General features: G+C 34.6%; 1 protein-coding gene across 1 annotated transcript in view; it reads left to right on the top strand.

The window, feature by feature from the left end:
- Positions 1–24,151, top strand: part of LOC143224032 (sushi, von Willebrand factor type A, EGF and pentraxin domain-containing protein 1-like) — a 102,828-nt gene that overhangs the window by 64,772 nt on the left and 13,905 nt on the right. Inside the window, exons 26-28 of the mRNA XM_076452529.1 lie at positions 8,035–8,235; positions 8,354–8,581; positions 19,979–20,179. Of these exons, the coding sequence (XP_076308644.1) occupies positions 8,035–8,235; positions 8,354–8,581; positions 19,979–20,179 (630 nt within the window). The remainder of the gene's footprint in view (positions 1–8,034; positions 8,236–8,353; positions 8,582–19,978; positions 20,180–24,151) is intronic.

The raw sequence follows: 24,151 nt of genomic DNA, 5'->3' as shown, positions 1-24,151 counted from the left end.
TGTCTGCTCTTTTTACTTGTTTTACGTTCGTAGACGTGAATGTTTTGTTGTATCAGGAAAAATTACTGAAGTAAAAGTTTCTCATAGTAAAACGTTTGAAAACAGTTGCGATGAGGTTTATCGTGGCGTTGTTGAAAAGAGAAAATGCAGATTTCAATCTGGAAACGCTTTTGCATTAGATGGAGGACTTTATCCAGCCAACATAATCCTGCCACTTCCAGTCTGTGTAAATACTCAGAAGTTTATTATTCTACAAAAAGATTGGAGTAGAACTTCTCTGGTCATATTATTTACAATTTCTTCATCGTGCGGACTGTCATCCTTGTTGAACAGGACACTAGAATACTTCCGAAAAGAATGGATTGTTGAAACACATTATTGGGTGCAGTTAACACAGGAAAATCAGAAATTACCAAGGATCTTTGGCTCACCACATTAAAAACAAAAGTTAATCAAAGGTCATTAGCACATCACAGTATAAACCACATTAGACAAGAAAACTATGGTGTGTCATAAAAGTTGGAATCGACAAATTAATGTAGAAGTTTATTAATATAATGATCAATTATATTCTCTTTAGCAGCTTGCAAAACTATCACATGAGAATGTAAGCGAAACGTAACTTATTTTTAAATCTGGAAAGTCCTAGTATTGGTTCGATTGATGGCTAACTATAACCAAAGTGATCACAGAGCTTAAGGAACGGAAGATTTGATACTGGATACCTTTACTCAGAGTTACAATGGTCATGAACATGTTTTGCTACGATGTTCAACAAAAGGGTCATGAACTGGTCTCACCACAATGTTCAATAAACGGGCCAGGAGCAAGTTACACTATGGTGTTCAACAAAAGGGTCATGAACTGGTTTCACCACAATGTTCAATAAAAGGTCCAAGAGCAAGTTACACTATGATGTTCAGCAAAAGGGTCATGAGTTGGTTATACCACAATGTTCAATAAAAGGGCCAAGAGCAAGTTACACTATGATGTTCAACAAAAGGGTCATGAGTTGGTTATACCACAATGTTCAATAAAAGGGCCAAGAGCAAGTTACACTATGATGTTCAACAAAAGGGTCATGAGTTGGTTATACCACAATGTTCAATAAAAGGGCCAAGAGCAAGTTACACTATGATGTTCAACAAAAGGGTCATGGGTTGGTTATACCACGATGTTCAATAAAAGGGCCAAGAGCAAGTTACACTATGATGTTCAACAAAAGGGTCATGAGTTGATTATACCACGATGTTCAATAAAAGGATCACGAGCTGGTTTCACCATGATGCTCAACAAAAAGGTCATAAGGTGGTTACACCAAGACGGTCAACCAAAAGGTCATGAGCATGTCACACTACGATGTTTAACAAAAGACTGAACATCTTGTAACTTAAGGTAAATGTACAACTCGATGAGTGAACTTTAATATAGGCCCACAATAAAAGAATTAGTAAAAGTATTTATATAAGTCGTGAGAAGTTGAATTGTCATTCAAGCTAGAGAGATTTTGTTTAATAGTTAAATATTCTTTAACGAATAATGTCTTTATGACCTGTAGCTAAATCTGTAAAGCCAGTCGTGTGTATTTATTGTCTAGTAGTTTGACTGTATGTGTGTGGAGACAAGAGGTGCAGGGAGGGGCTAAAGGGTGACAGGTTCACAGATCTCTATGGGTTCTTAGATAGCTACAGTTAAATGGCGTTTAGTAAATTCACTGGCACAAAAGTGGAAGTCTGAAACTAAAATTAGCTGAGAAGTTCTGAGAACTTGCTGGTGACGAACGTGCTGAAACTGGAAAAGGTTAATTCGGAGGTAATGTCTGTTTGTCTGTAGTCAATTCATGTTGTGATCAGATTAAGAAAGAAGTTGCAGGAAATTAGCATGTTTATAAATTTTATCCAAAAACATTCGTTGAGGTTCTTGACATGAGCTTGTGTTGATAGATATGCAAGTAATGTATCATAAAGATTTTTTTAGACAGATAATTTTATTCTGCGCATGTGCCGTACATTTTCCAAGTGAAGGATGCAAGAGGAATATTAGTTGTAGTCCATTCCAGTTTGTGTATCCTCTAACGAGAGAATTTTCTCTAAACTCAGTCTGATAAAAGCGTGCTTAAGGTCAACGATGAAGCAAAGAGAATTGTATTAACTAAGCCTTGAATGAATTGTATTAACTAAGCCTTGAATGTAAAAGACTCAAACAACTGGATAGATCCAGAATTTAAGGACTTTACAGATGTGAGAGAAGGAAAACGTGAACCTTTATACAATATTTTCAATATTTATGAACTTAAAACATAATAATAAAATATTTATATTTTTAGTGTTTTTCTTTCTTAATATCTTCATATAGTTGAGAACATAAAGCATGATTCACATAAGCTTCCATAAGTGTCATCTACCCTAATTAGGCCGCTATCAGTTTTAGATAAAAACTTGTATTTTAAAACTTCTTACACGACAAAGTTTACAGAAAGTAGTATTCCTCGTTTCAATAGTTTCTCCATATTGTTCCTTCTTGTATTAATATATTAACAGTTTAACGTGTTCACCAGAAAATGGTAGTATTACTTTCTATTGTTGTTTCTCCACATTGTTCCTTCTTGTATTAATATATTAACAGTTTCACGTGTTCACCAGAAAATGGTAATGTTACTTTCTATTGTTATTTCTCCACATTGTTCCTTCTTGTATTAATATATTAACAGTTTCACGTGTTCACCAGAAAATGATAGTATTACTTTCTATTGTTATTTCCCACATTGTTCCTTCTTGTATTAATATATGAACAGTTTAACGTGTTCACCAGAAAATGGTAGTATTACTTTCTATTGTTGTTTCTCCACATTGTTCCTTCTTGTATTAATATATTAACAGTTTCACGTGTTCACCAGAAAATGGTAATGTTACTTTCTATTGTTATTTCTCCACATTGTTCCTTCTTGTATTAATATATTAACAGTTTCACGTGTTCACCAGAAAATAGTAGTATTACTTTCTATTGTTGTTTCTCCACATTGTTCCTTCTTGTATTAATATATTAACAGTTTAACGTGTTCACCAGAAAATGGTAGTATTACTTTCTATTGTTGTTTCTCCATATTGTTCCTTCTTGTATTAATATATGAACAGTTTCACGTGTTCACCAGAAAATGATAGTATTACTTTCTATTGTTATTTCCCACATTGTTCCTTCTTGTATTAATATATGAACAGTTTCACGTGTTCACCAGAAAATGGTAGTATTACTTTCTATTGTTGTTTCTCCACATTGTTCCTTTTTGTATTAATATATGAACAGTTTCACGTGTTCACCAGAAAATGGTAGTATTACTTTCTATTGTTGTTTCTCCACATTGTTCCCTCTTGTATTAATATATTAACAGTTTCACGTGTTCACCAGAAAATGGTAATGTTACTTTCTATTGTTATTTCTCCACAATGTTACTTCTTGTATTAATATATTAACAGTTTCACATGTTCACCAGAAAATTGTAATGTTACTTTCTATTGTTATTTCTCCACATTGTTCCTTCTTGTATTAATATATTAACAGTTTCACGTGTTCACCAGAAAATGGTAGTATTACTTTCTATTCTTGTTTCTCCACATTGTTCCTTCTTGTATTAATATATTAACAGTTTCACGTGTTCACCAGAAAATGGTAATGTTACTTTCTATTGTTATTTCTCCACATTGTTCCTTCTTGTATTAATATATTAACAGTTTCACGTGTTCACCAGAAAATGGTGATGCTACTTTCTATTGTTATTTCTCCACATTGTTCCTTCTTGTATTAATATATTAACAGTTTCACGTGTTCACCAGAAAATGGTAGTATTACTTTCTATTGTTGTTTCTCCATATTGTTCCTTCTTGTATTAATATATTAACAGTTTAACGTGTTCACCAGAAAATGATAGTATTACTTTCTATTGTTATTTCTCCACATTGTTCCTTCTTGTATTAATATATTAACAGTTTCACGTGTTCACCAGAAAATGATAGTATTACTTTCTATTGTTATTTCCCACATTGTTCCTTCTTGTATTAATATATTAACAGTTTCACGTGTTCACCAGAAAATGGTAATGTTACTTTCTATTGTTATTTCCCACATTGTTCCTTCTTGTATTAATATATGAACAGTTTCACGTGTTCACCAGAAAATGATAGTATTACTTTCTATTGTTATTTCCCACATTGTTCCTTCTTGTATTAATATATGAACAGTTTCACGTGTTCACCAGAAAATGGTAGTATTACTTTCTATTGTTGTTTCTCCACATTGTTCCTTTTTGTATTAATATATGAACAGTTTCACGTGTTCACCAGAAAATGGTAGTATTACTTTCTATTGTTGTTTCTCCACATTGTTCCTTCTTGTATTAATATATTAACAGTTTCACGTGTTCACCAGAAAATGGTAATGTTACTTTCTATTGTTATTTCTCCAGAATGTTCCTTCTTGTATTAATATATTAACAGTTTCACGTGTTCACCAGAAAATGGTAATGTTACTTTCTATTGTTATTTCTCCACATTGTTCCTTCTTGTATTAATATATTAACAGTTTCACGTGTTCACCAGAAAATGGTAATGTTACTTTCTATTGTTATTTCTCCACATTGTTCCTTCTTGTATTAATATATTAACAGTTTCACGTGTTCACCAGAAAATGGTAGTATTACTTTCTATTCTTGTTTCTCCACATTGTTCCTTCTTGTATTAATATATTAACAGTTTCACGTGTTCACCAGAAAATGGTAATGTTACTTTCTATTGTTATTTCTCCACAATGTTCCTTCTTGTATTAATATATTAACAGTTTCACGTGTTCACCAGAAAATGGTAATGTTACTTTCTATTGTTATTTCTCCACATTGTTCCTTCTTGTATTAATATATTAATAGTTTCACGTGTTCACCAGAAAATGATAGTATTACTTTCTATTGTTATTTCCCACATTGTTCCTTCTTGTATTAATATATTAACAGTTTCACGTGTTCACCAGAAAATGGTAATGTTACTTTCTATTGTTATTTCCCACATTGTTCCTTTTTGTATTAATATATGAACAGTTTCACGTGTTCACCAGAAAATGATAGTATTACTTTCTATTGTTATTTCCCACATTGTTCCTTCTTGTATTAATATATGAACAGTTTCACGTGTTCACCAGAAAATGGTAGTATTACTTTCTATTGTTGTTTCTCCACATTGTTCCTTTTTGTATTAATATATGAACAGTTTCACGTGTTCACCAGAAAATGGTAGTATTACTTTCTATTGTTGTTTCTCCACATTGTTCCTTCTTGTATTAATATATTAACAGTTTCACGTGTTCACCAGAAAATGGTAATGTTACTTTCTATTGTTATTTCTCCACAATGTTCCTTCTTGTATTAATATATTAACAGTTTCACGTGTTCACCAGAAAATGGTAATGTTACTTTCTATTGTTATTTCTCCACATTGTTCCTTCTTGTATTAATATATTAACAGTTTCACGTGTTCACCAGAAAATGGTAGTATTACTTTCTATTCTTGTTTCTCCACATTGTTCCTTCTTGTATTAATATATTAACAGTTTCACGTGTTCACCAGAAAATGGTAATGTTACTTTCTATTGTTATTTCTCCACAATGTTCCTTCTTGTATTAATATATTAACAGTTTCACGTGTTCACCAGAAAATGGTAATGTTACTTTCTATTGTTATTTCTCCACATTGTTCCTTCTTGTATTAATATATTAACAGTTTCACGTGTTCACCAGAAAATGGTAATGTTACTTTCTATTGTTATTTCTCCACATTGTTCCTTTTTGTATTAATATATTAACGGTTTCACGTGTCCACCAGAAAATGGTAGTATTACTTTCTATTGTTATTTCTCCACATTGTTCCTTCTTGTATTAATATATTAACAGTTTCACGTGTTCACCAGAAAATGGTAATATTACTTTCTATTGTTGTTTCTCTACATTGTTCCTTCTTGTATTAATATATTAACAGTTTCATGTGTTCACCAGAAAATGGTAGTATTACTTTCTATTGTTATTTCTCCACATTGTTCCTTTTTGTATTAATATATTAACAGTTTCACGTGTTCACCAGAAAATGGTAGTATTACTTTCTATTGTTGTTTCTCCACATTGTTCCTTCTTGTATTAATATATTAACAGTTTCACGTGTTCACCAGAAAATGGTAATGTTACTTTCTATTGTTATTTCTCCACATTGTTCCTTCTTGTATTAATATATTAACAGTTTCACGTGTTCACCAGAAAATGGTAATGTTACTTTCTATTGTTATTTCTCCACATTGTATCTTTTTGTATTAATATATTAACAGTTTCACGTGTCCACCAGAAAATGGTAGTATTACTTTCTATTGTTATTTCTCCACATTGTTCCTTTTTGTATTAATATATTAACAGTTTCCTGTGTTCATCAGAAAATGGTAGTATTACTTTCTATTGTTATTTCTCCACATTGTTCCTTCTTGTATTAATATATTAACAGTTTCCTGTGTTCACCAGAAAATGGTAGTATTACTTTCTATTGTTGTTTCTCCACATTGTTCCTTCTTGTATTAATATATTAACAGTTTCACGTGTTCACCAGAAAATGGTAGTATTACTTTCTATTCTTGTTTCTCCACATTGTTCCTTCTTGTATTAATATATTAACAGTTTCACGTGTTCACCAGAAAATGGTAATGTTACTTTCTATTGTTATTTCTCCACATTGTTCCTTCTTGTATTAATATATTAACAGTTTCAGGTGTTCACCAGAAAATGGTAATGTTACTTTCTATTGTTATTTCTCCACATTGTTCCTTCTTGTATTAATATATGAACAGTTTCACGTGTTCACCAGAAAATGGTAGTATTACTTTCTATTCTTGTTTCTCCACATTGTTCCTTCTTGTATTAATATATTAACAGTTTCACGTGTTCACCAGAAAATGGTAATGTTACTTTCTATTGTTATTTCTCCACATTGTTCCTTCTTGTATTAATATATTAACAGTTTCAGGTGTTCACCAGAAAATGGTAATGTTACTTTCTATTGTTATTTCTCCACATTGTTCCTTCTTCTATTAATATATTAACAGTTTCACGTGTTCACCAGAAAATGTTAGTATTACTTTCTATTCTTGTTTCTCCACATTGTTCCTTTTTGTATTAATATATTAACAGTTTCACGTGTTCACCAGAAAATAGTAGTATTACTTTCTATTGTTGTTTCTCCACATTGTTCCTTCTTGTATTAATATATTAACAGTTTCACGTGTTCACCAGAAAATGGTAATGTTACTTTCTATTGTTATTTCTCCACATTGTTCCTTCTCGTATTAATATATTAACAGTTTCACGTGTTCACCAGAAAATCGTAGCATTACTTTCTATTGTTGTTTCTCCACATTGTTCCTTCTTGTATTAATATATTAACAGTTTCCTGTGTTCACCATGAAATGGTAGTATTACTTTCTATTATAGTTTCTCTACCTTGCTACTTCCTGTAGTTATTTGGATACTGGTTAGTTTGTTTGTTTTGGAATTTCGCACAAAGCTACTCGAGGGCTATCTGTGCTAGCCGTCCCTAATTTAGCAGCGTAAGAGAAGAGGGAAGGCAGCTAGTCATCACCACCCACCGCCAACTTTTGGGCTACTCTTTTACCAACGAAAAGTGGGATTGACCGTCACATTATAACGCCCCCACGGCTGGGAGGGCGAGCATGTTTGGCGCGACTCGGGCGCGAACCCGCGACCCTCAGATGACGAAGCGCACGCGTTAACGCGCTAGGCCATGCCAGGCCTGCTGGGTAATGTGGTGTAAAATATGACAAGTGATAAAATATTAAGATAGTTTTGGAGGCTTTATTTTTCTGTTATTCCAAACTAAAATAATCTGTTAAATAATGTATTAAAGTTCTTCAAAAGATAAATATTTAAATTACCAAAGAATTAGTTCAGTTTTAACATGTAAATTTGTTTGCTAATATTTTTATATTTTGCTTTCTCAGGAACAGAATGTCTTCCTCCCCCAGACATACTGCACGGTTATACTCAGTGCTCTTATGGTAATAAAAAATATCCTGTAGGAACAATGTGCATGTACAGTTGTCAAGATGGTTATGTTATCCCAACAAGCCAGTTACCAACGTCCATCAGCCAGTGCTTGTCTGATGGTCGATGGAATACAACTGAAGTCCCAAGCTGTAAAGGTGAGGTTAAAAACATGTAAGAATCTCTCAGAACGATATTTATTTAGTCAAGTGAATGTCATTTATGGATGTCAACAGCGCGAAACATTTCAGAACATGAATCATCATGTCCTTTCAGAGGCTGCTCTACCCAAACCCATAAACTGCACAAACGAAACCCTGGTGGCAGACAGTGGGACGATTCCGATAAATACACCAGGGTTTGTAGCAGGAGACGGGAGAGATCTGGATGTGGAGTGTACCCTGAAGGGTGAGCTGGAACCTGGAGAGTACATCAACACGTGTAGAAGCACTGATCCGGAGTTAAGAACCTTTACCGAATGTCGATATGACGTCACCATTATAGGTAAAGATCATTGGAACAAATTAATAAACTATTTGTAAATTAAATCACAATCTCTGTACGTTTAGGTCGTCTAGTGAGTCTTGGAGTTTCTCAGTAGATCAAGATATCTATACAAAACATCACCAACAAGCAGGATAGATGTAGTACAGTAATGTGTGTTAATATATGTTACCATCAAAACTACTTAACAACTTACACGTAGTTTATTCTAATAAAGTTTCGCGACTGAAAAATGAAAATGTTTATTAAAAACTCACAAGAATTCACTGGCCACATAATAATATCCACAGTTGTACAATACTTTTTACCAATATGTCTACTAAAGATACAAGAAATTAATACATAAATGGTTGAATGTCGACACGTCACTTCCAATGGAAAGGTCAATGTTAAAGGTTACGCTGATAGGTTTATCACCCATATAAGCGTTTTACTTGTAGTAACACTTTAAACACTTAACGTATTATCGTCAACCTTTTATGTAAGATACGTGGAGTTGATTGTTTTATGGATTGAAACAGGAAAATAACCTAACACTTTCCACACCAATCTGACCAGCCAAGTGAACCACATGAACTAATTTTCCATGGGGCTTTAAATCAATAACACTTCTGGCCCGGCATGGCCAAATGGTTAAGGCACCTGACTCGTAATCTGAGGATCACGATTTCGAATCCCTATCACACTAAACATGTGGGCCTTTCAGCCGTGGGATATTATAATGTGACGGTCAATCCCACTATTCGTTGGTAAAAGAGTAGACCAAGAGTTGGCGGTGGGTGGTGATGACTAGTTGCCTTCCCACTTGTCTTACTCTGCTAAATTAGGGACGGCTAGCATAGATAGCCCTCGAGTAGCTTTGTGCGAAATTCAAAACAAACGAAACGAGTAACACTTTTATTCGTCGGAGTTCTTATTGACAAGCACACGAGTTTAAAAAGGTTAACCGCTGCCGTTCATTGTCAGAAGTCAGTCATGTAAATATATAAATGTTCATCCATGTGTTATAATAGCTGACAAAATTGGGTGCCCTTAAACAATTAAAATTTAGAGTTACGATTATGTTCCCCTTTCTTGTTTTTATATAGATGAAAACATCTTAAGGAAATCTTTAGAAAAAACAATAACAACTATACACCGGATATCATGCGGTCAGTATCTCGACTACCAATACATCGGAAACAAGAAAACAACACATTTTTATTTATCTTAAGCCTACGGAAAGAACTTCAAAGGATGATGAATAAACTTAACAGCACTGTCATCTTCATAAATCCTCGGCCCGGCATGGCCAAGCGTGTTAAGACGTGCGACTCGTAATCTGAGGGTCGCGGGTTAGCATCCCGGTAGTGCCAAACATGCTCGCCCTTTCAGCCATGGGGGCGTTATAATGTGACGATCAATCCCACTATTCGTTGGTAAAAGAGTAGCTCAAGAGTTGGCGGTGGGTGGTGATGACTAGCTGCCTTCCCTCTAGTCTTACACTGGTAAATTAGGGACGGCTAGCACAGATAGCCCTCGTATAGCTTTGTGCGAAATTCCAAAACAAACAAACAAATAAATCATAAATCCTTCTACATCACGTGACAATCTTTTAAAAGCAAAATCCCCGTTTCCCAATCTTTTCACAAAGAACAGTCTATACAGCTCTCTGTGTGACTTTACTAAACAATACATTGAAGAAATACAACAGACATTCACGACAAGATTAACAAAGAGACGTTAACATCTGCGCTACAAACACCAGCTACAGGCTTCTTGTGTTCAAAAAAATGAAGACGTAATGAATATAAAACAAGTAAAAATAATAGACGGAGAAGAAAATACTAAACGGAGAAATATCAAAGTCTGTCTGTTTTTAATTTCGCGCAAAGTTACATAAGGTTATCTGCGCTAGCTGTCCCTAATTTAGCAGTGTGAGACAACAGGGAAAGCAGCTAGTAATCACCGCCCACCGCCAAGTCTTGGGCTACTCTTTTACCAACTAATAGTGGGATTGACCGTGAATTATAACGTCCCACGGCTGAAACAGCGAGCATGTACGGTGTAACGGGGATTTGAACTCCTGACCCTTAGATTACGAGCCGAGCGCCCCACTTACCTGGTCATGCCTGGCCGTACAAATAAGTCTTTGCTATCTAAGCACAAGACATTGGACCACCGGTAAATAGTAACCAAAATAACAGGCAACAAACACCGTACTCTGTGGACACCACTTATCAACAGTGATAACACTATAGTTACTAATGTTGTACTAAACCCTATCAGCTGTGGTGTTATCGATGTTGTACTAAACCTTATCAACTATAGTGTTATCGATGTTGTACTAAACCTTATCAACTGTAGTGTTATCGATGATGTACAAAACCTTATCAACTATAGTGTTATCGATGTTGTACTAAACCTTATCAACTCTAGTGTTCTCGATGTTGTACTAAACCTTATCAACTATAGTGTTATCGATGTGGTACTAAACCTTATCAACTCTAGTGTTCTCGATGTTGTACTAAACCTTATCAACTATAGTGTTATCGATGTTGTACTAAACCTTATCAACTGTAGTGTTCTCGATGTACTAAACCTTATCATCTATAGTGTTATCGATGTTGTACTAAACCTTATCAACTTCAGTGTTATCGATGTTGTACTAAACCTTATAAACTGGGGTGTTATCGATGTTGTCCTAAACCCAACAACTATAGTGTTATCGATGTTGTACTAAACCTTATCAACTGTAGTGTTATCGATATTGTACTAAACCTTATCAACTGTGATGTTATTGATGTTGCACTAAATCTTATCAACTGTAGTGTTATAGATGATGTACTAAACCTCATCAACTATAGTCTTATCGAAGTTGTACTAAACCTTATCAACTATAGTGTTATCGATGTTGTACTAAACCTTATAAACTGGGGTGTTATCGATGTTGTCCTAAACCCTATCAACTGTAGTGTTATCGATGTGGTACTAAACCTTATCAACTGTAGTGTTATCGATGTTGTACTAAACCTTATCAACTGTAGTGTTATCGATGTTGCACTAAACCTTATCAACTATAGTGTTATCGATATTCTACTAAACCTTATCAACTGTAGTGTTATCGATGTTGTACTAAACCTTATTAACTATAGTATTATCAATGTTGTACTAAACCTTATCAACTGTAGTGTTCTCGATGTTGTACTAAACCTTATCATCTATAGTATTATCGATGTTGTACTAAACCTTATCGACTTCAGTGTTATCGATGTTGTACTAAACCTTATAAACTGGGGTGTTATCGATGTTGTCCTAAACCCAACAACTATAGTGTTATCGATGTTGTACTAAACCTTATCAACTGTAGTGTTATCGATATTGTACTAAACCTTATCAACTGTGATGTTATTGATGTTGCACTAAACCTTATCAACTATAGTGTTATCGATGTTGTACTAAACCTTATCAACTGTAGTGTTATCGATGTTGTACTAAACCTTATCAACTATAGTGTTATCGATGTTGTACTAAACCTTATCAACTCTAGTGTTCTCGATGTTGTACTAAACCTTATCAACTATAGTGTTATCGATGTGGTACTAAACCTTATCAACTCTAGTGTTCTCGATGTTGTACTAAACCTTATCAACTATAGTGTTATCGATGTTGTACTAAACCTTATCAACTGTAGTGTTCTCGATGTACTAAACCTTATCATCTATAGTGTTATCGATGTTGTACTAAACCTTATCAACTTCAGTGTTATCGATGTTGTACTAAACCTTATAAACTGGGGTGTTATCGATGTTGTCCTAAACCCAACAACTATAGTGTTATCGATGTTGTACTAAACCTTATCAACTGTAGTGTTATCGATATTGTACTAAACCTTATCAACTGTGATGTTATTGATGTTGCACTAAATCTTATCAACTGTAGTGTTATAGATGATGTACTAAACCTCATCAACTATAGTCTTATCGAAGTTGTACTAAACCTTATCAACTATTGTGTTATCGATGTTGTACTAAACCTTATAAACTGGGGTGTTATCGATGTTGTCCTAAACCCTATCAACTGTAGTGTTATCGATGTGGTACTAAACCTTATCAACTGTAGTGTTATCGATGTTGTACTAAACCTTATCAACTGTAGTGTTATCGATGTTGCACTAAACCTTATCAACTATAGTGTTATCGATATTCTACTAAACCTTATCAACTATAGTGTTATCGATATTCTACTAAACCTTATCAACTGTAGTGTTATCGATGTTGTACTAAACCTTATTAACTATAGTATTATCAATGTTGTACTAAACCTTATCAACTGTAGTGTTCTCGATGTTGTACTAAACCTTATCATCTATAGTATTATCGATGTTGTACTAAACCTTATCGACTTCAGTGTTATCGATGTTGTACTAAACCTTATAAACTGGGGTGTTATCGATGTTGTCCTAAACCCTATCAACTGTAGTGTTATCGATGTGGTACTAAACCTTATAAACTGGGGTGTTATCGATGTTGTCCTAAACCCAACAACTATAGTGTTATCGATGTTGTACTAAACCTTATCAACTGTAGTGTTATCGATATTGTACTAAACCTTATCAACTGTGATGTTATTGATGTTGCACTAAACCTTATCAACTATAGTGTTATCGATGTTGTACTAAACCTTATCAATTATAGTGTTATCGATGTTGTACTAAACCTTATCAACTGTAGTGTTCTCGATGTTGTACTAAACCTTATCAACTATAGTGTTATCGATGTTGTACTAAACCTTATCAACTATAGTGTTATCGATGTTGTACTAAACCTTATCAACTGTAGTGTTATCGATGTTGTACTAAACCTTATCAACTGTAGTGTTCTCGATGTTGTATTAAACCTTATCATCTATAGTGTTATCGATGTTGTACTAAACCTTATCAACTTCAGTGTTCTCGATGTTGTATTAAACCTTATCAACTGTAGTGTTATCGATGTTGTACTAAACCTTATCAACTTCAGTGTTATCGATGTTGTACTAAACCTTATAAACTGGGGTGTTATCGATGTTGTCCTAAACCCAACAACTATAGTGTTATCGATGTTGTACTAAACCTTATCAACTGTAGTGTTATCGATATTGTACTAAACCTTATCAACTGTGATGTTATTGATGTTGCACTAAACCTTATCAACTGTAGTGTTATAGATGATGTACTAAACCTCATCAACTATAGTCTTATTGAAGTTGTACTAAACCTTATCAACTATAGTGTTATCGATGTTGTACTAAACCTTATAAACTGGGGTGTTATCGATGTTGTCCTAAACCCTATCAACTATAGTGTTATCGATGTTGTACTAAACCTTATCAACTGTGGAGTTATCGATGTTGTACTAAACCTTATTAACTGCAGTGTTATCGATGTTGTACTAAACCTTATCAACTGTAGTGTTATCGATGTTGTACTAAACCTTATCAACTATAGTGTTATCGATGTTGTACTAAACCTTATCAACTGTAGTGTTATCGATGTTGTACTAAACCTTATCAACTATAGTGTTCTCGATGTTGTACTAAACCTTATCAACTATAGTGTTATCGATGTTGTACTAAACCTTATCAACTGTAGTGTTCTCGATGTTGTACTAAACCTTATCAACTATAGTGTTATCGATGTTGTACTAAACCTTATCAACTCTAGTGTTCTCGATGTTGTACTAAACCTTATCAACTATAGTGTTATCGATGTTGTACTAAACCTTATCAACTGTAGTGTTCTCGATGTTGTATTAAACCTTATCATCTATAGTGTTCTCGATGTTGTACTAAACCTTATCAACTATAGTGTTATCGATGTTGTACTAAACCTTATCAACTGTAGTGTTCTCGATGTTGTATTAAACCTTATCATCTATAGTGTTATCGATGTTGTACTAAACCTTATCAACTTCAGTGTTATCGATGTTGTACTAAACCTTATCAACTTCAGTGTTATCGATGTTGTACTAAACCATATAAACTGGGGTGTTATCGATGTTGTCCTAAACCCAACAACTATAGTGTTCTCGATGTTGTACTAAACCTTATCAACTGTGATGTTATTGATGTTGCACTAAACCTTATCAACTGTAGTGTTATAGATGATGTACTAAACCTCATCAACTATAGTCTTATCGAAGTTGTACTAAACCTTATCAACTATAGTGTTCTCGATGTTGTATTAAACCTTATCAACTGTAGTGTTATCGATGTTGTACTAAACCTTATCAACTGTAGTGTTATAGATGATGTACTAAACCTCATCAACTATAGTCTTATTGAAGTTGTACTAAACCTTATCAACTATAGTGTTATCGATGTTGTACTAAACCTTATAAACTGGGGTGTTATCGATGTTGTCCTAAACCCTATCAACTATAGTGTTATCGATGTTGTACTAAACCTTATCAACTTCAGTGTTATCGATGTTGTACTAAACCTTATAAACTGGGGTGTTATCGATGTTGTCCTAAACCCAATAACTATAGTGTTATCGATGTTGTACTAAACCTTATCAACTCTAGTGTTCTCGATGTTGTACTAAACCTTATCAACTATAGTGTTATCGATGTGGTACTAATCCTTATCAACTCTAGTGTTCTCGATGTTGTACTAAACCTTATCAACTATAGTGTTATCGATGTTGTACTAAACCTTATCAACTGTAGTGTTCTCGATGTACTAAACCTTATCATCTATAGTGTTATCGATGTTGTACTAAACCTTATCAACTTCAGTGTTATCGATGTTGTACTAAACCTTATAAACTGGGGTGTTATCGATGTTGTCCTAAACCCAACAACTATAGTGTTATCGATGTTGTACTAAACCTTATCAACTGTAGTGTTATCGATATTGTACTAAACCTTATCAACTGTGATGTTATTGATGTTGCACTAAATCTTATCAACTGTAGTGTTATAGATGATGTACTAAACCTCATCAACTGTAGTGTTATCGATGTTGTACTAAACCTTATAAACTGGGGTGTTATCGATGTTGTCCTAAACCCAACAACTATAGTGTTATCGAAGTTGTACTAAACCTTATCAACTATAGTGTTATCGATGTTGTACTAAACCTTATAAACTGGGGTGTTATCGATGTTGTCCTAAACCCTATCAACTATAGTGTTATAGATGTTGTACTAAACCTTATCAACTGTAGTGTTATCGATGTTGTACTAAACCTTATCAACTGTAGTGTTATCGATGTGGTACTAAACCTTATCAACTGTAGTGTTATCGATGTTGTACTAAACCTTATCAACTGTAGTGTTATCGATGTTGCACTAAACCTTATCAACTATAGTGTTATCGATATTCTACTAAACCTTATCAACTATAGTGTTATCGATATTCTACTAAACCTTATCAACTGTAGTGTTATCGATGTTGTACTAAACCTTATTAACTATAGTATTATCAATGTTGTACTAAACCTTATCAACTGTAGTGTTCTCGATGTTGTACTAAACCTTATCATCTATAGTATTATCGATGTTGTACTAAACCTTATCGACTTCAGTGTTATCGATGTTGTACTAAACCTTATAAACTGGGGTGTTATCGATGTTGTCCTAAACCCAACAACTATAGTGTTATCGATGTTGTACTAAACCTTATCAACTGTAGTGTTATCGATATTGTACTAAACCTTATCAACTGTGATGTTATTGATGTTGCACTAAACCTTATCAACTATAGTGTTATCGATGTTGTACTAAACCTTATCAATTATAGTGTTATCGATGTTGTACTAAACCTTATCAACTGTAATGTTCTCGATGTTGTACTAAACCTTATCAACTATAGTGTTATCGATGTTGTACTAAACCTTATCAACTATAGTGTTATCGATGTTGTACTAAACCTTATCAACTGTAGTGTTATCGATGTTGTACCAAACCTTATCAACTATAGTGTTCTCGATGTTGTACTAAACCTTATCAACTATAGTGTTATCGATGTTGTACTAAACCTTATCAACTCTAGTGTTCTCGATGTTGTACTAAACCTTATCAACTATAGTGTTATCGATGTTGTACTAAACCTTATCAACTGTAGTGTTCTCGATGTTGTATTAAACCTTATCATCTATAGTGTTATCGATGTTGTACTAAACCTTATCAACTTCAGTGTTATCGATGTTGTACTAAACCTTATCAACTTCAGTGTTATCGATGTTGTACTAAACCTTATCAACTGTAGTGTTCTCGATGTTGTATTAAACCTTATCATCTATAGTGTTATCGATGTTGTACTAAACCTTATCAACTTCAGTGTTATCGATGTTGTACTAAACCTTATCAACTTCAGTGTTATCGATGTTGTACTAAACCTCATAAACTGGGGTGTTATCGATGTTGTCCTAAACCCAACAACTGTAGTGTTCTCGATGTTGTACTAAACCTTATCAACTGTGATGTTATTGATGTTGCACTAAACCTTATCAACTGTAGTGTTATAGATGATGTACTAAACCTCATCAACTATAGTCTTATCGAAGTTGTACTAAACCTTATCAACTATAGTGTTCTCGATGTTGTATTAAACCTTATCAACTGTAGTGTTATCGATGTTGTACTAAACCTTATCAACTTCAGTGTTATCGATGTTGTACTAAACCTTATAAACTGGGGTGTTATCGATGTTGTCCTAAACCCAACAACTATAGTGTTATCGATGTTGTACTAAACCTTATCAACTGTAGTGTTATCGATATTGTACTAAACCTTATCAACTGTGATGTTATTGATGTTGCACTAAACCTTATCAACTGTAGTGTTATAGATGATGTACTAAACCTCATCAACTATAGTCTTATTGAAGTTGTACTAAACCTTATCAACTATAGTGTTATAGATGTTGTACTAAACCTTATAAACTGGGGTGTTATCGATGTTGTCCTAAACCCTATCAACTATAGTGTTATCGATGTTGTACTAAACCTTATCAACTGTGGGTTATCGATGTTGTACTAAACCTTATTAACTGCAGTGTTATCGATGTTGTACTAAACCTTATCAACTGTAGTGTTATCGATGTTGTACTAAACCTTATCAACTATAGTGTTATCGATGTTGTACTAAACCTTATCAATTGTAGTGTTATCGATGTTGTACTAAACCTTATCAGCTATAGTGTTCTCGATGTTGTACTAAACCTTATCAACTATAGTGTTATCGATGTTGTACTAAACCTTATCAACTGTAGTGTTCTCGATGTTGTACTAAACCTTATCAACTATAGTGTTATCGATGTTGTACTAAACCTTATCAACTCTAGTGTTCTCGATGTTGTACTAAACCTTATCAACTATAGTGTTATCGATGTTGTACTAAACCTTATCAACTGTAGTGTTCTCGATGTTGTATTAAACCTTATCATCTATAGTGTTATCGATGTTGTACTAAACCTTATCAACTTCAGTGTTATCGATGTTGTACTAAACCTTATCAACTTCAGTGTTATCGATGTTGTACTAAACCTTATAAACTGGGGTGTTATCGATGTTGTCCTAAACCCAACAACTATAGTGTTCTCGATGTTGTACTAAACCTTATCAACTGTGATGTTATTGATGTTGCACTAAACCTTATCAACTGTAGTGTTATAGATGATGTACTAAACCTCATCAACTATAGTCTTATCGAAGTTGTACTAAACCTTATCAACTATAGTGTTCTCGATGTTGTATTAAACCTTATCAACTGTAGTGTTATCGATGTTGTACTAAACCTTATCAACTTCAGTGTTATCGATGTTGTACTAAACCTTATAAACTGGGGTGTTATCGATGTTGTCCTAAACCCAACAACTATAGTGTTATCGATGTTGTACTAAACCTTATCAACTGTAGTGTTATCGATATTGTACTAAACCTTATCAACTGTGATGTTATTGATGTTGCACTAAACCTTATCAACTGTAGTGTTATAGATGATGTACTAAACCTCATCAACTATAGTCTTATTGAAGTTGTACTAAACCTTATGAACTATAGTGTTATCGATGTTGTACTAAACCTTATAAACTGGGGTGTTATCGATGTTGTCCTAAACCCTATCAACTATAGTGTTATCGATGTTGTACTAAACGTTATCAACTGTGGAGTTATCGATGTTGTACTAAACCTTATTAACTGCAGTGTTATCGATGTTGTACTAAACCTTATCAACTGTAGTGTTATCGATGTTGTACTAAACCTTATCAACTGTAGTGTTATCGATGTTGCACTAAACCCTATCAACTATAGGTTATCGATGTTGTACTAAACCTTATCAACTGTAGTGTTATCGATGTTGTACTAACCCTGATCAACTGCAGTGTTATCGATATTGTACTAAACCTTATCAACTATAGTGTTATCGATGTTGTACTGAACCTTATCAATTATAGTGTTATCGATGTTGTACTAATCCTTATCAACTATAGTGTTATCGGTGTTGTATTAAACCTTATCAATTATAGTGTTATTTATGTTGTACTAAACCTTATCAACTGTGATGTTATCGATGTTGTACTATCAACTGTACTATCAACTATGAACCTTATTAACTGTAGTGTTATCGGTGTTGTATTAAACCTTATCAACTGTGGTGTTATCAATGTTGTACTAAACCTTATCAACTGTAGTGCTATCGATGTTGTATTAAACCTTATGAACTATAATGTTATTGATGTTGTACTAAACCTTATCAACTGTGGTGTTATTGATGTGTTGTTAAACTTTATCAACTATAGTGTTATCGACATTGAAATAAACCATATCAACTTAGCCTTTAATAAATGGGGTCTTTTATTTTTCTATAAGGTACATATGGTTATTATAATGAAATAGTTCTTTGATCGTATAAATTTACAAGAACAACACATATAAGACATATTTTTGTACAGCTTAAAAGACCGCGGTCTCGACTGGTCAGTTTTTGTAAAAGTTTAAATCTTTGTAACTACCATAATTCATTTTAACCACTTTTTGCATGGTTAATAATTTTAATACCAGCTTTCAGATATTGTTAGGTCCGCTGCCTCCAAAGCGTTTCACAGATAAAGAAATTTATATTATTTATTGTATTATTTTCCAATAAAAGCACAGTTAAGAGGGCTGAAAGCTCACATTTTATTTAAAAGAAAGTGATTTTTTTAAAACATAGAGAACAGTCTGTTTATTTATTACATTGTTTATTATATTAAGGTAGTTGGTGTGGGAAGATGGAAATGTGAAATATGCGCTTAGACGACACTGAGTAAAACGTATCTACGTTAAGCTATTTCTACCACCAGTAATACTGGTATCAAAATAAAATACAACTTAATTTCTTAAATAAATAACATGAGTGTTTATAAATATTTCTCTTGAACCGTGCACTAGCTGCTACCTGCGACCCCCCACCAGTCATTGAACACGGTGTTGAAGAATGTTCATCCCAATCTGGCCGATACCCAATTGGAACTACTTGTGAGTACCACTGCCACGAGGGCTACGTTATTCCAAGGAGTCAATCAGGAACTAAGACAATTGAGTGCATGTGGACTAGAAGATGGAATACAACTCACGTTCCGGAGTGCAAAGGTAAGTTGTTATTGATGAGAAATCCACTTGAAATAAAAATGTATCTCAGAACGGCTGGTATAGGTATTAACAATTTTATTGATAAGCAGAGAACAACGTTTCGACATTCTTAGGTCATCTTAAGGTCAGCCTGAAGATGACCTAGGAAGGTTGAAACGTTGTTCTCTGCTTACACTGCACAACAAAGTTTTTGCTTCTTGAACACTTTAGGGTGTTCCTTATAAATTTCTGGCTGCTGATCACGAAAATCACATCCAAATTTGCATATCACGTACCGTTTCATCAAAATCTTCAGGTTTGTCATGTTTTTTTTCTTACATTTGTATCCAAAAATATTTGTTTCTGTAAGAGACCTATGTTTTGTGCAGTCTGGGCATGTCCAGACATGAAATCAGGCCAGGTTGGAAGCTGTTCAGTGGAAGTATGCAGCCCGGGCATGCCTGGGCAGGCCAGAGCCAGCTTGACACTGTCTCAACAGGCTATAAAAGTGGCTTGAATACACAGATGCTGCTCATTGAATTAATATAGACTTTATAGTGTATACGTATTGTTTCAGAATATAGCATTGCCTAAGTAGCACTTTAACAAGTAAGTTAGATGTTATAGACGTTTTACAGGACGAATGGTGTCGGTCAATATGTCTCGTCAGTGTCGTAACAGCCGCGATACATTCTGCTATATTTGTGGCGAGTATACGCGTGTTCATCAGAGACGCTCAATGACTGCTCTTGTGGAGAAAACATATCATCTGTACTTTGGCTGTAAAATTGGTGATCAAAACCAGGGATGGGCGCCTCACATTTGTTGTGTGACATGTGCTGTCTGTCTGAGAGCTTGGCTAAGAGGCACTCGAAAGACAATGCCGTTTGCTGTCCCGATGATGTGGCGAGAACAGAAAGACCATGTGACGGACTGTTACTTCTGTTTGACTAATGTGTCTGGTTTCTCTGCTAAAAATATGCCAAGTCAATTGAATACCCTAATCTGCCTTCAGCAATCAGACCCGTGCCACATGACGAGTCTTCCAATTTCGAAACCACCAGAAGAATGGACCTTAGACAAACCAGATGAAGAAACTGCAATGCAGGAAACTGGCATTGACATTGATCCAGATTTTGAACCGTGCTCCTCAGGAGATCCACATCTGATAACACAGAATTAAACGATCTGGTCAGAGATTTGGGTCTGTCAAAAGCAAAAGCCGAATTGCTGGGTTCGAGACTGCAGGAATGGTGTTTGCTATCACCAGGTATGAAAACTTCTGTTTTTCGAAGCCGCCAAGATGATATAACCAAATTCTTTGCACAAGTTGACAGTTTCTGTTTCTGTGTTGACATCGAAGGATTGTTATCTGCTTTGGGTTGTGGCCACGACCCACAAGAGTGGCGTCTCTTTATTGATTCATCAATGTTAAGCCTCAAAGCTGTTCTGTTACACAATGACATCGTTCACCCTTCAATACCTGTTGGCTATGCAGCACACATGAAAGAAACCTACGAGAAAACGGAAATGTTGCTGAAGCACAACCAGTACAGCAAGTACAACTGGAATATATGTGGAGATCTGAAAGTCGTTGCTCTGTTACTGGGACTGCAGCTTGACTGTACAAAGTACTGTTGTTTCATCTGTGAATGGGACAGTCGTGCCAAAGAGACACATTATTTCAGACAGAGCTGGCTACCCCGTAAATAGTTAGTTTCAGGACAGAAAAATGTGGCGTATGAACCGCTTGTCGACCCGGCAAAGATTTTTTTGCTTCATCTTCACATAAAACTGGAATTTATGAAGAATTTCGTGAAAGCAATGAACAAAGAAGGCGAAGGTTTTCGTTATTTAAGACAGATGTTCCTAAGAATAACTGAGACCAAGATCAAAGAAGGCATTTTTGTAGGCCTTCAGATCAGACATGTTATGAGTGACAAGCGGTTCGAAGATTTCTTAGTTGGGCCGGAAAAGATTACCTGGAAAGTCTACAAAGACGTTGTTGACAATTTTCTTGACAAGTATAGAGCCCCACATTACATTCAGCTGGTAGACAAACTTCTCAAAGCATACAAAACAATGAATTGCATCATGTCACTCAAGATTCATTTATTCCACTAACACTTGGACTTCTTCCCGCAAATCTCGGTGCTGTCAGTGATGAACACAGTAAAAGGTTTCACCAGGACATTGGTACAATGGAAAAACGATATCAGGGCAACTGGAATCCGTCAATGCTTGCTGACTACTGTTGGACACTGCAACGTGATGCACCGGACATTGAATACAAACGAAAATCAGGAGCAAAACACATTTAATTATGTTGAACTTAATAGCGTATTAGAAACACAAATACAATTAAATACGTTATTGCCAAAATAAACCAACACAAAGGAACATCTTTATACCTATATTAATAAATATAATCAAACATCTAAGCATCTAAGCACGCCCTCTACATTCCTACACTCAGTTACACAACTCCTTAGAAAAATGTCGTCAACTTTTGGTCAGTTACCTCTTTCTTTCATTGTGAACTTGACGATGACCGAAGAAGGTTGAAACATTGTTCGCTTTTCTACATAGAGCTTTCTCTACCCATACCAGCCGTTTTTACATATATAATTTTCTCTACAAGTGGGTTTTCTCGTTATCACTAATTATTTTGTGTTAGACCGTAGGCTCAAAGTATTTATCTACTATAACTGTTTGGTGAATATATTATGTTATCAAGTAGGCTTAATCTACTTAGATTTAACCTCACAGTTATTGAAACGCCCCGCACGACCACCAGATTCATTTAGAACTACGTAAACAGCCTAGGTAGGTCACTTCAACGTTTTAATTACTTTAAATTCACATTACTACCTTTACATTTGATAAATATTGTGTATTCAAATGCAAACACCCACAACCAAAATCATGCTGCGTACACGAATCAACGTTTTCTATACTAGTATGTAATTGAACCTACAACCTATAGTAGCGCCTTCCCAGTGGCTCAGTGGTAAGCTTGGAGATGTATAACTCTAAAAATTGGTTTTTGATACTTCTGGTACGCACAAAACAGATGGTCCATTTTAAAGCTCTACATTTAAAAACAAACAAGTAATTCATTTTAAGGAATTCACAAGCGCGGCGAAGTTCATTTTTCTTTATTTTGCTATCGTCAGATGATAAACCTCTTTCGAGATCAGTCAACGCATTTACGGATAGAAACCAAAACCAAGTAGGACTCGAACCGATGCTCTTGACTACCAGGCGTTACTTTAGTGACACAAGTTATGGGATTACACATGGCGTTCTCAGTCTTGACTTTCATGGTTTTGTTAAGAAGAAAAATTTGGCTTAGCTGTTTGTAACAGTCTAAATACAAGAGACAGCCGTCCCCAATTTTGAAATAATAAACTAAAGAGAAGACAGCTAATCAACAGTACTTACCGCCAACTCTTAGAATACTCTTGCCTGAACGACAAGTGAGGTTTTACCGTCACTTTTATAACACACTCTGGGCCCCAACGTGCAGAGAGAGTTTTAATGAAATGGAACACGAACCATAGATACTTTGATTTCAATTGAACTGCAAGATCCCACCTTGCTCTAAGAATAATACTGGTATAACTTATTACAGATGAGAAATTCTCAAAGAGGTAACCAGAAGATTTTTCCCACAAATACAAACTTTGTATTTGTTGTTTGTGCTGAGCGGAATATTTCAGTTTTAAGTACACTACCGAGCCAGTAGTTTTTATTAACATGTAATAAGTCTCTGATATTATCTAACTTTAAAATGTAAAGGAACTATTTCTTGGGATTAGGTTATAACAGTTATGCAACCTTACCCACTAAAAGAAACTCACCTGTTTTGTGCAGTGCTTGCTACAGACACAGTATAACTTACAAACCATACGTCTTTACTGTGTACTACAAATGTTCTTCTGAACCATGCTTCTTTACTGTGTACTACAAATGTTCTTGTGAACCATACTT

The sequence above is a fragment of the Tachypleus tridentatus genome, chromosome 1 (genome assembly GCF_004210375.1).
Source record: "Tachypleus tridentatus isolate NWPU-2018 chromosome 1, ASM421037v1, whole genome shotgun sequence".
Taxonomy (NCBI): Eukaryota; Metazoa; Arthropoda; class Merostomata; order Xiphosura; family Limulidae; genus Tachypleus; species Tachypleus tridentatus.
The sequence above is the reverse complement of the archived record's forward strand: the minus strand, read 5'-3'. Positions and strand labels throughout refer to the sequence as shown.